Genomic DNA, 13463 nt, shown 5'->3' with positions numbered 1-13463 from the left:
AATCTGATTGTAAGGTTTCTTTTTCAAATGTTTTGGTAACCATAATTAATACATTCGAGTTCATACAATCCCACTTATCTTCGTAAGTCTTGCGAATTTCTTATGCTCAAGTCATACCAGTTAGCTCCTTTCTTCCAAATGTAGCCTCTCCTGTGTCATACTTCTCCATTATATAGTCTTTATACCTAGCCCGTCATTTTTCTGGTCTTACATCTACCCCATCTGCACATCTTAAGTTAGGATTAGCTTCTTCGAAATTGTATTTAATGTTCTTGTACGAAGTGTCAATTACGCTACACCTTGGCAGATTGCATATGTTTCATCCTTATTGATTTTCACTTCACTATTGCTGTTGATGTCACTCCTTAGCGTCCTTCAGTGTTGGCTTCACATTCAACAGTAGCATTCTTTAATACATTTCTTAAATTAATAAGCTGGAGAAATTTAGAGCCAACTGTCACTTTGTCAGTACTGCGTTTGTTATACTGATCACTTTTTTTTATTTTGTTGCATATTCTTGTACACCCGTCTTTAGGAAGCTAATCTCAGTCGTAAATTGGTGAGCTTTATTTCGTTATAAATGATAATTCACAATATTATGTATCTTGTGTCACTGATATTTTCCCTGCTGCTGTCGGTGACACACGCCAGCATTTGCGGTGAGCCGGCTACCGTGCTGCCACAGTTCAAATGTGAGCTAATTGTTTTTGATCAACTTCTTTACGCAATGAGTCTGTTAGTCCTACAGGATAACAAAGTTTTTGTTGTATCTCACGCGTTTTATATCATAATACTCGTGACAAATGGCGTAACGGGTAAGATCATTTCTCCTTCTTCTTCTTCTCTCTGCGAGTTTTCTGCACCATGTGGCATCTCTCGCATCCAAGTTTCCATCTCCTTCTACTACTCTAGCACTCAACGCTACAAAATCCAAGAATAAGATCATTTACCAATGCAATTAGTTTTTATGCACACAGTCCTAGTAAGAAAAAATTTCAGTTTGGTAGTTCTTTGTAATCGATGCATCTCATGATATGTGTATAATTGTGATAACTTCCTGTATCAGCCAGTTTCATCATACACTAATTAGAATGTTCTAGCCGGCCGCTGGTGGCCGAGCGGTTCTGGCGCTACAGTCTGGAACCGCGCGACCGCTACGGTCGCAGGTTCGAATCCTGCCTCGGGCATGGATGTTTGTGTTGTCCTTAGGTTAGTTAGGTTTACGTAGTTCTAAGTTCTAGGGGACTTATGACCTCAGCAGTTGAGTCCCATAGTGCTCAGAACCATTTTTTTAGAATGTTCTAGCTTGAATCTTGAACCTAGACTGGTGGTCTGAGATAAGAATTCATTGTCACTTTTCATTTTCCTGTGCGGTGTTGGAGTTTCAAGTGGTAGCTTCCATACATCTGAAATATTCTGATAACTGTAAGGAAACTTAGAGTTGACAGGTCTTAAAAAACTGGCTACCTCTAGAAACAAGCTATGCATTCCGAAAACAGTGTTGACAGGTCTTAAAAAAACTGGCTACCTCTATAAACAAGCTACACATTGCGAGTCGTACTCACACCATTCTAGATTTTAATCTTAAGCATAATTCCTGTATTTAGGTGTCACAGAAGAATCATTAATAAGGTATGTGGTAGTAAAATGAGTGTTCCACATAGTAACGGGTTTTATGGTTGTAACGAATTTTATTCGTTTTGCTTTTTACAGACTGGAAGACTCATTCACACACAATAAATAGGACAATTTATGTACATCAAAAGGCACAGTAGAAATGTTTCTGGGCAGGGAAACGGGATGGGAACTTGGTGGGAATTTTCTAGGTACTTGTCTGTTCCAAGTCTTTGTTGTTTTTAACCCAGGATGGCCTTTCCATAGGCGAGGGGAGCAGCGACCTTAGCGATGGCGGGGGCGGCGTAGGCGACGGGGGCGGCCACCTTGGCGACGACGGGGGCGGGGTGGGCGCCGGCCTCCTTGTGCACGACGGCGTTGAAGCCGTTGACGGGGTCGGCGGTGTAGTCGACGGTGCGGATGGAACCGTCGGGCTCGACCAGGCTGTAGCTGCCCTGGACGACGTCACCGTTGCGGCTCTCCTGCTGGGTCTTGGAGTCACCGGTGAGGGCGTCCTGCACATTGTAGGCGTAGCTGTACTGGGGGTTGGGGTCGTACTCGGCGGCCACTGCGGCGGGGGCGGCGACGGCGACGGGGGCGGCCCTCACGGCGGGGGCGACGGCAAGGGGGGCGGCGCGCAGGGCAGGGGCGGCATAGGCCACGGGGGCAGCACGGAGAGTGGGGGCGGCGTACGCCACGGGGGCGGCGTAGGCGCGGGCAGCCAGAGGAGCGCCGGGGGCGACCACCGCAGGGGCTCCCAGGTAGCCGGCACGGGCCACGGCCACGAAGGCGGCGAGGACGATCAGCTGCAACATATGGAAGCTCTGTCAGACGCGTGTGCAAGCTTTTACTCAAACTTTTAATTCATGTTAAATCACTCCATGTATTGAAAACATTATTTCTGTTCAATTCTGTCGTGTTGTTATGTTTTGTTTACAGTTAGTAGTTGCAGCTTATGAAATGTTCACACGCTAAGATGTATCTACGATCCGTAAGTTGTATGTAGAGGTCATTAGCCCGTGTTGATGACTGGAGGCGACCTGTATGAGGCAAGTCAATGTTTTAATGTTCGAAAGAGATCGTTCTGATGTACACCAATTCCACAGGCAGTTTACTCCGTTAACAACCTATCCTCAACATGAGAAAAATGTAGCCTGTCATAAAATGACAGTGAGTGCATGTTCTAAGCTTGAAATGTCTCTCTGGGCCCTCATTCACGAGTAGAGACACACCGTACGCTGCTGAACTGCTTGGAGAGTATAGGTTTACTTTTAACACTATCGTACAGTTTCCTGTAATTAACGATACCCTCTGGTCTACACTGAGAGAAAGATTTTCGGTAAAAATAAACATTTACTGTGGAAGTCGCGAGTTTGATACAAAACAGTTTATGTACTGTTGAGGTAAGACAATTGTAACATGCGCAGTCTGGGGTGGCGGTGTGAAATTTAAAAATACTAAAAAAGAGAACACTATTGGTATCGAAATTATAGCGTTCTGGTTTGATGGTCTGTATGGTGACAGCTCTGATGGCGTTTTATCCATTGATATGTGGGCGGGAGCTGATTGGGGTTCCATGTGAAGTATAACTCTGGAATATTGGAACAATTTCAACCAAATTTGGTACCCCTACTACGTTGGGAAAAATTACTGAGGACCCAGAACAGCCATGGCATTCGCTGGGTTGTGGTGGGTGACAGAGGAGGAAAAGAGGTGACGTATAAGTATATCTATAGGGCACCTGGAAAATTTAAACCAATATACACATATCCCTTTTTTCTGGAAAAAGATACTTTTGTGTTGAATTATTGTTACCATCTCTATTGTTGAGGTAGAGGTGGAACGTTTCTGAAATTTAATTGAAATAGTAATCGTTCGAAGAAAGACAATGTAGTTCGCTGGAAATGAGTATTTTTAGAGAACCTATATTCGAAGATTGTCCATCCATCATGCTGACACAAGCGAATGTCTCTTATAGGGCTAATGAGAGTAAGGTAAGCGGGATTGGGGAACGCACAGAGGCATATAGCTTGTCATTTTTCCCTCGCCCAATACGTGGATGGAATAGGATAGAAAATCGTTAGTATTGATACGATGTACCCTTCGCCGTGCACTGTAAAGTATATTGCGGAGTACAAATGTAGCAGTGCATGTAGGTATTCTGGCCACGAGAACTGACAACAGCTGGCAGAGCGGTGTGCTGGCTGCACGCTCCTCCATACCGTATCCAATTACGCAATTGGCTGAGGATGATACAGCTGTCGTTCGGTAGGACTTGTGAATGGAGTTCACGCTACGTTTCTGTATATGTAACTATTGGTCACTGGTACACGGAAGTATCATTTTGGTGCTTCTTGTCAGGTAGGCTTTCAGTTATTATAGACCACGTCTGCACAGCACAGCTTGAGCATTAAATATGCTGCTGATTTTTCCTCTTGCTTGCATTAATCCAAATACGTCTCTCAGCTCTTCAGGTAGCGCTTTGTTCCGCTAACGCATTTAACGCAAATGTTCGACGTTAACTCCAAGTTTGACAGCCTAATATTAAAAAATTACTATAAACATATGATGTGGAATTTCACAATCGATCCTTACAAATGGATTCGGGCAATCCTCAATCCTCTCCCCTCCCCCGCCCCCCTCCCCTTTCCCCCTTTCCCCCTTCCCCACCCGTCCCTTATTACCTCACACAACTCAGCAGTTGCCTTGCATATGAGTATTCAGAGTGAGATAGGCGGCAGACACAACATTAAAAGTCAGAGACCTACCAGTCATTATCGTACAAGCGCTTTTTACAATTTTCGTAGATATATGGGCTTAATGAAACCAATTTATGGAACAGGGCAAGACAGGTAGATCAAGGTTTAACAACCATTCTGTGGTGTTGTTAGAGACGGAGGACAAGGTCGGTTCTAGGGAAGGTGCGGATGGAAGCCATCTGTGTCTTTTAAAGCGGACCATCCCGGTTTCTGCTTTAAAAGATTTAAGAAATCTGATTAGCCATACGGAAGCGGCCTTCATCCCCCCCCCCCCCTACCCAAAAAAACAAAACTTTCATATGCACAGCTCATACACTGTTATGTAGGGCAATGAAGTAAATTGCAGCATATTATGTAATCTTATTCATCAAATTTTCTGCGACTCTTTTTGCAGGAAAAATATACGTGTCTTAACTACAACATTTTTGTCACTAAAATTCAATTCAGATTTTCCCATCACATTAGCAACGATTTTTTAGGGGAGCACTGGAATTCGTACTTCTTATAGAACATATCTGTTAAGTTCACACTTGTCAAATAAAAGTGTTTATGAGCCACGGTCTTGAAGGGTGTTAGCGTGACGGTTGCACGTAATAAAGTATTGCGTCAGCTACCGTTGCCTACTCAAAAAAAATGGCTCTGAGCACTATGGGACTCAACTGCTGAGGTTATTAGTCCTCTAGAACTTAGAACTAGTTAAACCTAACTAACCTAAGGACATCACAAACATCCATGCCCGAGGCAGGATTCGAACCTGCGACCGTAGCGGTCTTGCGGCTCCAGACTGCAGCGCCTTTAACCGCACGGCCACTTCGGCCGGCGTTGCCTACTCAGTTAATACTCAAGATATGTAATAGGAACGGACCTGTGAAGGCACATTGACTTTCTCGTACATTTTTGTTATATATTTCAGCCTCAGATTACACAGCATTTGTGTGAGCTGAAAGTGGACTACATAATAAAGTAATGTATCCATCGGCACATATTGGAAGCAGTGTGCTTTGCGTCCGTCTAGCAGAACTGAAATCTATCAAATTTCACTCCTGACATATTGACGTTATTCCTCGCAAACTTATCCGATAGCACTGATGAGTCTAAGTCCGAATCGCTGAGTTATTGACACTTCAGGCACCCACCTTGCAGGCCATGTCGATGAGTTTGTTGCCGGTGTGAGCGCAGAACTGCCGGTACCCTGGCCGGCCAGCAGTTATATACCCGCGGCCATCGTGGTAGGGCGCTGAGTTTTCGCAACGTGCGTCGCTGGAGGCGTCGAGGACGGCCACCGGCCACAAGCCTGAATTCCTCTCCAGCAGACCTTGGACACACTTACCCTAATTACGATTTCTGTAGCTACTACGAAACTCTCTGAGCGATCTGAAGTTGCTCCACATTCGAGTGAAAAACTAAATTTTTACTATAAAGCTGCTTGCGTTTGAGTCCGAATAGATACGTGAGTGAATCGCACACTGCACAGCAAAAAATTAAGCATTCAAGAAAAGCCAACTACAGTAATACGGTTACCCCGTTCTAGTTTCACTGTGTTTCTCCCCAAAAGGAAAAAGAAATGCTAACAAATGCTCGGACAATTTCTTCGAAAAGAAAGGCCGGCCGCTAGTGGCCGAGCGGTTCTGGCGCTACAGTATGGAACCGCGCGACCGCTACGGTCGCAGGTTCGAATCCTGCCTCGGGCATGGATGTGTGTGTTGTCCTTAGGTTAGTTAGGTTTAAGTAGTTCTACGATCTAGGGGAGTTATGACCTCAGCAGTTGAGTCCCATAGTGCTCAGAGCCATTTCTTCGAAAAGAAATAGATGGACTGCTTAGATCGTCCTTTCCCCAACGAAACAATCTGTACTTTGTTAATAGTTCCAACGTGAATTAAACAAAACGAATTTTAAAAAGTCTATACAAAAGAAACCATGTCTGGAAGATACATTTTTCTATTGTTTCTTGGGACTCATCCATCTCCATTAAATGTGTCACTGAGGTGTCGTCCAGCTTAGTTGAGCCAAAACATTTCAAATACTAAGACTGACTTGTAGCTCATACAAGTAAAACTTTCCTTTATTTCAGCGTGAAAGTACGTACTCCAATAGTTCAGCTAACTTGGAAACACCAGAAGACTAATTTAGCCCAGTATTACCTGGAGACAGATTTTATACAATTAAGACAACCGCTACAACCTCGTTCGAATTTTTACACGTGCTTAAATATTCCTTAAGTCACTGTACAGTGTATGACACAGGGTACTTTATACCAATGTTAAGTACTCTCTGTCTTAGCACACTCAAAAATGGTCCAACGTAAAAGCGACTGTATGCGTCCATATGCCTTATAGATTTTACCCCTTCCCATGGCCCCTATGCTACATATACGATGGAGACCTTAGAACTGGTGCACTTGTCTCCTCAAATACATATAGGAGAGTGTCTTGCACCTTGGAAATCGTTCCAGACCTACGCCTCTAGCCAGCCCTGTAATAGCAGTTTAGTATACTCCCTTACTCTACTTTGAAATGATCGTGTTGATTTTATGTGTGTTAGAATATTCTTCTAGACTTATAAAAAGTGTTCTGGAATACAATTTTTTTTTTCCAAATGTGAGAAAGTGTTCCAAGATACAATACGGTCATGTACTAAGAGACAAATAGTCTATTAAAAATTTAAGTGTTGCAATCGAGAAAATATTGGCAATCCTGATTTTAATAGTCTATGTGTTTCATTTCCAACCCTGACCTTTTATGCAAATAGTTATTCGGCTTCTCCATTGATTGATAAAATTGTTCGATATCCTCTTGAAGGATATCGTACCAAATTCTGTCCAGCTGGCTGGTTATATTGTGAAAAATCCCCAGCTGGTTAGAGGGCCCTCCCCATAATGCTCCAAACGTTCTCAATTGCGGAGAGATCCTAGAACACTGCTAGCCAAAAGGGGGGGGGGGCGTCGGCAAGCACGAGATAAGCAGTAGAAACTATCGGCGTCTGCTGGATCTTGCTGAAGTGTAAACTCAGGATGGCTTACCAAGAAGGGTAACTAAACGGGACGTGGAATATCGTCGACGAATTGCTGTGCTGTAAGGGTGCCTCATATGATAACCAAAGGGGTCCTGTTATGAAAAAAATGGCACTCCAGAATCAGTCGGGCCATATGGCGGGCGACAGTTACGTTGGAGGCGTCTCCAGACACATCTTCGGCCTGGAAGCTCATTGACTGTAGTACAGTTTTCTTCAGTGTTGGGTCCCGCTTCGAAATGAGTCACGATGACCGGGGAAGACGTGTCTGGGACGTCACAGACAGCAGGGGGGTACCGACCTCCAACCTCCAACCTGACTGTCGCGCGCCATAAGGCCCAACAGCCAGGTGTGACGGTCTGGAGCGCCATTTCTTTTCATCCGAGGATCCCTCAGGTTGTCATAGGCGGCACCCCTACAGCACAGAGGTATGCCGACGATATTTCACACCCCATTTTGTTGCTCTTCGTGGCAAACCATTCTGGGCTTACATTTCATCAAGATAATGCCCGCCTGCAAACGGCGAGAGTTTTGCCGATTGTCTTAATGCTTACCAAACCCTGCCTTGCCGTGCAAGGTCGCCGGATCCCTTTCGTAACTGAGAACGTTTCGAGAATTATGAGCGGAGCCCTCCAACCAGCTCGGGATTTTGACGATCTAACAGGCCAATTGGACATAATTCGGCACGATATCCCCCAGGGAGGACATCGAAAAATTGTGTCCATCAATACCAAGCCGAAGAAATGCTTGCATAAGGGCCAGAGTTGGACCAACACGTTACTCTATTGACTTGCTCAATTTGTCAAGCCCTTTCACTTGGATAAATCTTTCAATTTTCTGAAGTTGTAATCATTTGCTTGTCTGTACATGTCCACCACATCTACTGATTTCAGTCCCATTCGGATATTTCCTTTGTGATGTGTCGTTTCTTCCTCTTACAGTGCGTTTACAAACAGAACAAAACACTGCCTCAATTGTCACAAGAACAGAAACAGTAGAATACAGCTTATGGTGATTTCCAGTGCGCATTTATTTACGTTAATTTAAAAGCAGTCTCTAGACTCAAACCCCGACCAGGGAACACCATGTGTTCCTACGTACACTGTCCTCCAGGTACAACGCTCTCCCCTCCTATGAATTCATCTAGCACGGTTTAGTGAGGACCTTGTCGTCTTCTCACAACGTTTTCCATTTCCTCTGTAAGACTCTCGAGTGGGCTCTACCGAATTACTTCGACGTCTGCGTGCTAGGTCTACTTGATATGGACTCCAAAGCTGTAGCAATACTCTGGAATTAGTTTTATTGGTACATTTTATGCGGGTTTTTCAACAGGTGCGCTGCACTTTCAAAGAATTCTATCAATAGAAATGGGTCTTCCACAGTTTGCACTTTTTTAGAAATAAAGTTGTCTTCAAATTATTGATTGCGGTGAGACAGTTAATATGTTTGCAAAAGAAACAGAAAGAGAAACGTTCTCGTATATACTTAAACATTTGTTATATGAATACAATTTTACCATTTTTGTTCAAATTTCTGATTTAACTTCTGTCATACTAACCCGTTACTATAGCTTTCATGAAGTAATAATGAGACTGCTGAGTGATTAGGGCTTACGTAAAAGCAAAATGTATTTCCGAACTTTATACTGCTTCTTTCACTAATATCCTTTCACCACCTTAAAGTTTCTGTGGTCTTGTTTCTGTCCATCTGCGACTGCTCTTCTGGATGACTATAATTCCACAGTAGAAATATCTCTGCCCCACATGGTAAGTCTCACGAAAACGTTGCGTGAAAAGCTTACACAAAATTATCGGGAACATTTGCGTTTTAGCGAAGGGTACTTCGTGTACCACTGTCGCTTACCCCCTTCCCATCACTAACTGTGCGCCGGAAGAACCTCTTTTGAGATCCTCCATGTAAGGTCGAATCTCTAACTTTACTTTATGAACTTTTTGTAGGATGTGTGCACGATGAAGCACTATGTAGTTTGACTCTTCTAGGAGTATTCGGTTTTGGAATTTTAACAGTGAAACACATCGCTGTGTACAACGGCTCTCTTGTGGTATTTGCTTCTGGAGTTGGATGCTTTTGCGCTTACTAAACCAACCCTGTTCACCTTTCGATCATCTGTGTTGCCTCTATCAGTTGTACTTGTTAAGAGTTCCAGATCGAGGAGCAACACTCTAGTATCGCTCGAACGACGGTTTTGTAAGCTACCTCCTTCGTTGGTAGGCTGCACTACCTGACGATTCTGTCAATGAATTTCTGCTTGAAATTTTTCTTTCCTTCTATTGGCGTTATGCGGTTGATCCACTGTAATCACTTCATACGCATATATCCGGATATTTAATAGGTGTGAATTTTTTCCAGTGTCAAATCTCTGACCTGACAATAAAAAGGTCTTACCGCCACTTTTGCACAATATCTTGCACTTTTAATTTTAGAGAGTCAACTGGTAATCGCTGAACCAAGAGTCGATCCTCTACACGTTTCCTACAATTATCTTGCATTGCCGTCTACCTATATACATCATCAACCGCGAACTACCTCATGAAATTTCTGACATTATCCACAAGGTCATGTACGTATTTTGAACAGAGACGGTTCTACGACGTTCCTTTTGGGATTTCGTGGATAAACAGAGCGAGTTGGATTTCACATGGAATCCGTGTTAACTCCAACAGAGGAGGTCTTCAGTCACTAGAAAGGTCATTACACGTGAGCAGAAAATGTGTTGAAAAAGTCGCCAACAGTCATAGGCCTGAAGTCGTTTGCATTTGTTCGAGGCCCCTTCTTGAAATCGAGGATGGCCTAAGCATTTTTACAATTCTATGTAACACTTAAATTCTCTGATAACTAACGACAGACTGTGTCCATAAGAGCGGAGAGATCCTTCGCATACTCTAAGCAGAATTTTTTAAGTACCCCATCAGGTCCAGTCACCTTTCCTCTGTTAAGCGATTTTAGTTGGTATTCCCCAAATCACCCCCCCCCCCCTCCCCGGGACTTACATCGATATGTCCATTCGGTGTTCATGTGACGATTGAAAAGAGGAACTATGGTACAATGTTCGTCAGTGAATCGATTTTGGAAAAATGAATTTAACATTTCGGACTTCTATTTTGCCATCTTTCGTTCCTATGTCATTGTGGTTCCTGACATACTGGGTAGACAGTTCTGATCCGTTAACTGACTTGACGTAAGCGTACAACTTATTAAAAGTTTTAGTCAGATGAGTACACAGATTTATTTTCGAATGTATTGAACGTTTCGCGTATGGCTCTCCTTGCACGCACTTCGGCTTCGATCAGTTTCGTCCGTTAATTTAGCTACGTTTAACTCTATCGTGAAGTCTCTTTTATTTCAGAGTAACTGTCGAACGGTGGGTGTTGAACCATTCCGGGTCTTTCCCTTCCCTTCTAACTGTGTTCGGCACATACCTGCCTAAGATGCATTATACAATGCTTTTCAACTTTCTCCATTTGTATCTATTGCTTCAAATCTCAAAGATGAATATTTCGTGTTGTGTGCGTAGGTAGCCGGAAATTTGTTTCTTGTCGCACTTGCCAAGCAGGAATATCCTTCTGCCTTTCTTAACATTCCCAGTGACACCCGTAGTAAGTGACGATTAGCGACATTATGATCACTGATTCTCTGCTCTGCTGCAAGTGCATGGGAGAGTTAAGGCTTGGTTACAACCAGGAGATGTAAGATAACCTCATGAATCGGTTCTCTTATTAGCTGCACAAGGTAATTTTCAGATGCAGTATTTAAAAATAGCTCCCCTTTAATAATCGTGTAACATGATGAGGAAATATACGTGCGACTTTCACCATATGTTTCCTATGATGTGGCGCCTCTACAGCTTCTCAGGTATCGATTACTGTGATTGATCTACTTTAAACACTTATCCTCACTTAAATTATTTCGTATTCGAGATATATACTAGCATACCTTGATTTAATCGAATTAGAGTAAAATAACCTAAACCGCACAAAGATTTATAAAAAGTACAGTAGAAACCTTAGAGTGTTCTATTTCAATTATATAAATAAATGGAAATGGTCATATGTGTTTTGGGTATAGAAGCATTTAAAAGAAATGCTTGCAATAATATATGCTGTTTATGTTTGACCATTTACTAAAACTCAGGAAATGGGGCCATTTGGGCTATTAGCATCCTAAATTGCACCACAGAGTGCCGAAATCTTACTTATTCCTACCATTAAAACCGGGTTGTAGTTAAAAATTTGTTTTTCACAATAAGGCTATATTCTATAGCAATTAATTGTGTATTTTATGAATATGGTACACAACAGAACCTTAAGGATATTCAAAATACTGCATTATTGTTATTGAAAGCAAGAAAATCCATTTATCATTGTTCAGGGCCAGTGTTTAACTTATGCACACAACTGACACTGAAAGGTTATCCATGTTTTAAAACACTAGCACGGGTTTCTTGAACCCATTTGCTCCAGACTATGCATTGCATCATATCCTCCTCCACTCTTTCCTCATGAGACAAAACCAGTCATACACAGGAACTTCAACAAGAGCGTTTTCAAGAGGTGATGCCGATGAACGAGTAGCATTTTCGCTGCTTTTCTACTTCTTTTGAGCTTCTAGGTTCATTAGTTGATTTCGACTCTTTCTTTGGAACATGAAGAGATTTTTTGTCCCTTATCTCTTGTAGCATATTGTTAGGCTTGAAGTCAACAGTTCAGTTTTTTTAGAACCTTTCTTTGATCTTTGTCCTTGTTTGGTAACCGGTTTTAGGAAAGGACTTATTTCATGGACGGTCACTGTAAGACTGATCGAAGGAGATTTGTTGTGGTAATATTTATTGTATCTGCTGGGTTGGAGAGGCCTACGTCAGGTTCATGACGCCCATTCTCAGCATTGGCATTGGCATTGATAGGCATATTGGCGTCTCTTCAGGTTGATCTAGATTGCTTTTCTGTGAATGGATAATGGCTGGAACAAAGTCAGCACTGGAAAATACATTTATATCTTTGGCCTAGACTGCAGTGGCTCTGAAACCATTCATTATATTGTTCAAGGTCACTGCTTGGCTGTATGCTTCTGAAAGCAGACAACAGACCTCCAACTGAGTCACAGGTGGCTTATTAGCTCGCGGCCATTTACACAGTGCTTCATTATAATAGGATTGCAATGGCTTAAATACTTGTATATTGAATAGCTGCAAATAGTTTGTGGTGTTATGTGTGCCCTGGAAATAGCAGGACAGACATGTAAAGATCGCATGGCATTGATGGCCGGCAGACCACACGTGGGGAAGGTCGGGCACCGAATTTCAAGTCCCTTCAGCTGACGACACGTTGGGCGACTGTCGATTATGACTACACAGCACCCATTCACCGACTGGAGAAAATCCTCGACCCGGCCAGGAATTTAACCCTGGCCGCTGCGCGGCTGTAATACCCCCTGACCACTGAGCTAAGGTGCCGGAGGTTGTAAGACTTAAAACACCATGAAAAATTTATGGAGTGTGGCGAGCTGCCATCCAGCACAAGAAGAACTTTTCTCTCTCCTGATTATTTGACATAGGCCATAAAATGTTCCAGCTATTTAATGAAGAGCTCACTATTAATGTAGCCCATGTCTGAAATTTCCAAAAGAGCTCCCAGTGGAACTCCAATTTCTAGAGAAGAGTGCATCATGAGCCTCTTAAATATGGTCATGGGAAATTCTTTGACATAGGCCATAAAATGTTCCAGCTATTTAATGAAGAGCTCACTATTAATGTAGCCCATGTCTGAAATTTCCAAAACAGCTCCCAGTGGAATTCCAATTTCTAGAGAAGAGTGCATCATGAGCCTCTTAAATATGGTCATGGGAAATTCATAATTACCACTAGCACTCATACAGCAGACAATTGTGGTATTAGTTCCTCTTTCGACTTTACAGATACTGTCCACTTGATGTTCCCACTTCCGTGCCAATACCTTAGGCGATTTCTTTTCTACGTTTAAGGAACCAGATTCGTCAACACTGAAAATTCCAAGTGCATTTAGTTTATATTCGTCTATACTTTTTCCAGAATATCAGAAAACTTGT

General features: G+C 42.8%; 1 protein-coding gene across 5 annotated transcripts in view; it reads right to left on the bottom strand.

Annotated features, from left to right (window-relative positions):
- Positions 1 to 13463, bottom strand: part of LOC126236215 (cuticle protein 21) — a 198577-nt gene that overhangs the window by 67054 nt on the left and 118060 nt on the right. The window contains exons 1-2 of one of the 5 annotated variants that reach the window (XM_049945338.1): positions 5510 to 5537; positions 1899 to 2420 (exon numbers count right to left, since the gene is read on the bottom strand). The exons of 2 other annotated variants lie outside the window; for them this stretch is intronic. In XM_049945338.1, the coding sequence (XP_049801295.1) occupies positions 1899 to 2420; positions 5510 to 5521 (534 nt within the window). In that variant the 5' untranslated portion in view covers positions 5522 to 5537. Of the gene's footprint in view, positions 1 to 1898; positions 2421 to 5509; positions 5538 to 13463 lie in introns of those variants that run through there. 2 more of the 5 variants (XM_049945342.1, XM_049945346.1) reach the window with 2 other exon arrangements.

The sequence above is a fragment of the Schistocerca nitens genome, chromosome 2 (genome assembly GCF_023898315.1).
Source record: "Schistocerca nitens isolate TAMUIC-IGC-003100 chromosome 2, iqSchNite1.1, whole genome shotgun sequence".
NCBI classification, from domain to species: Eukaryota; Metazoa; Arthropoda; class Insecta; order Orthoptera; family Acrididae; genus Schistocerca; species Schistocerca nitens.
This window is presented reverse-complemented; position numbering and strand designations above follow the sequence as displayed.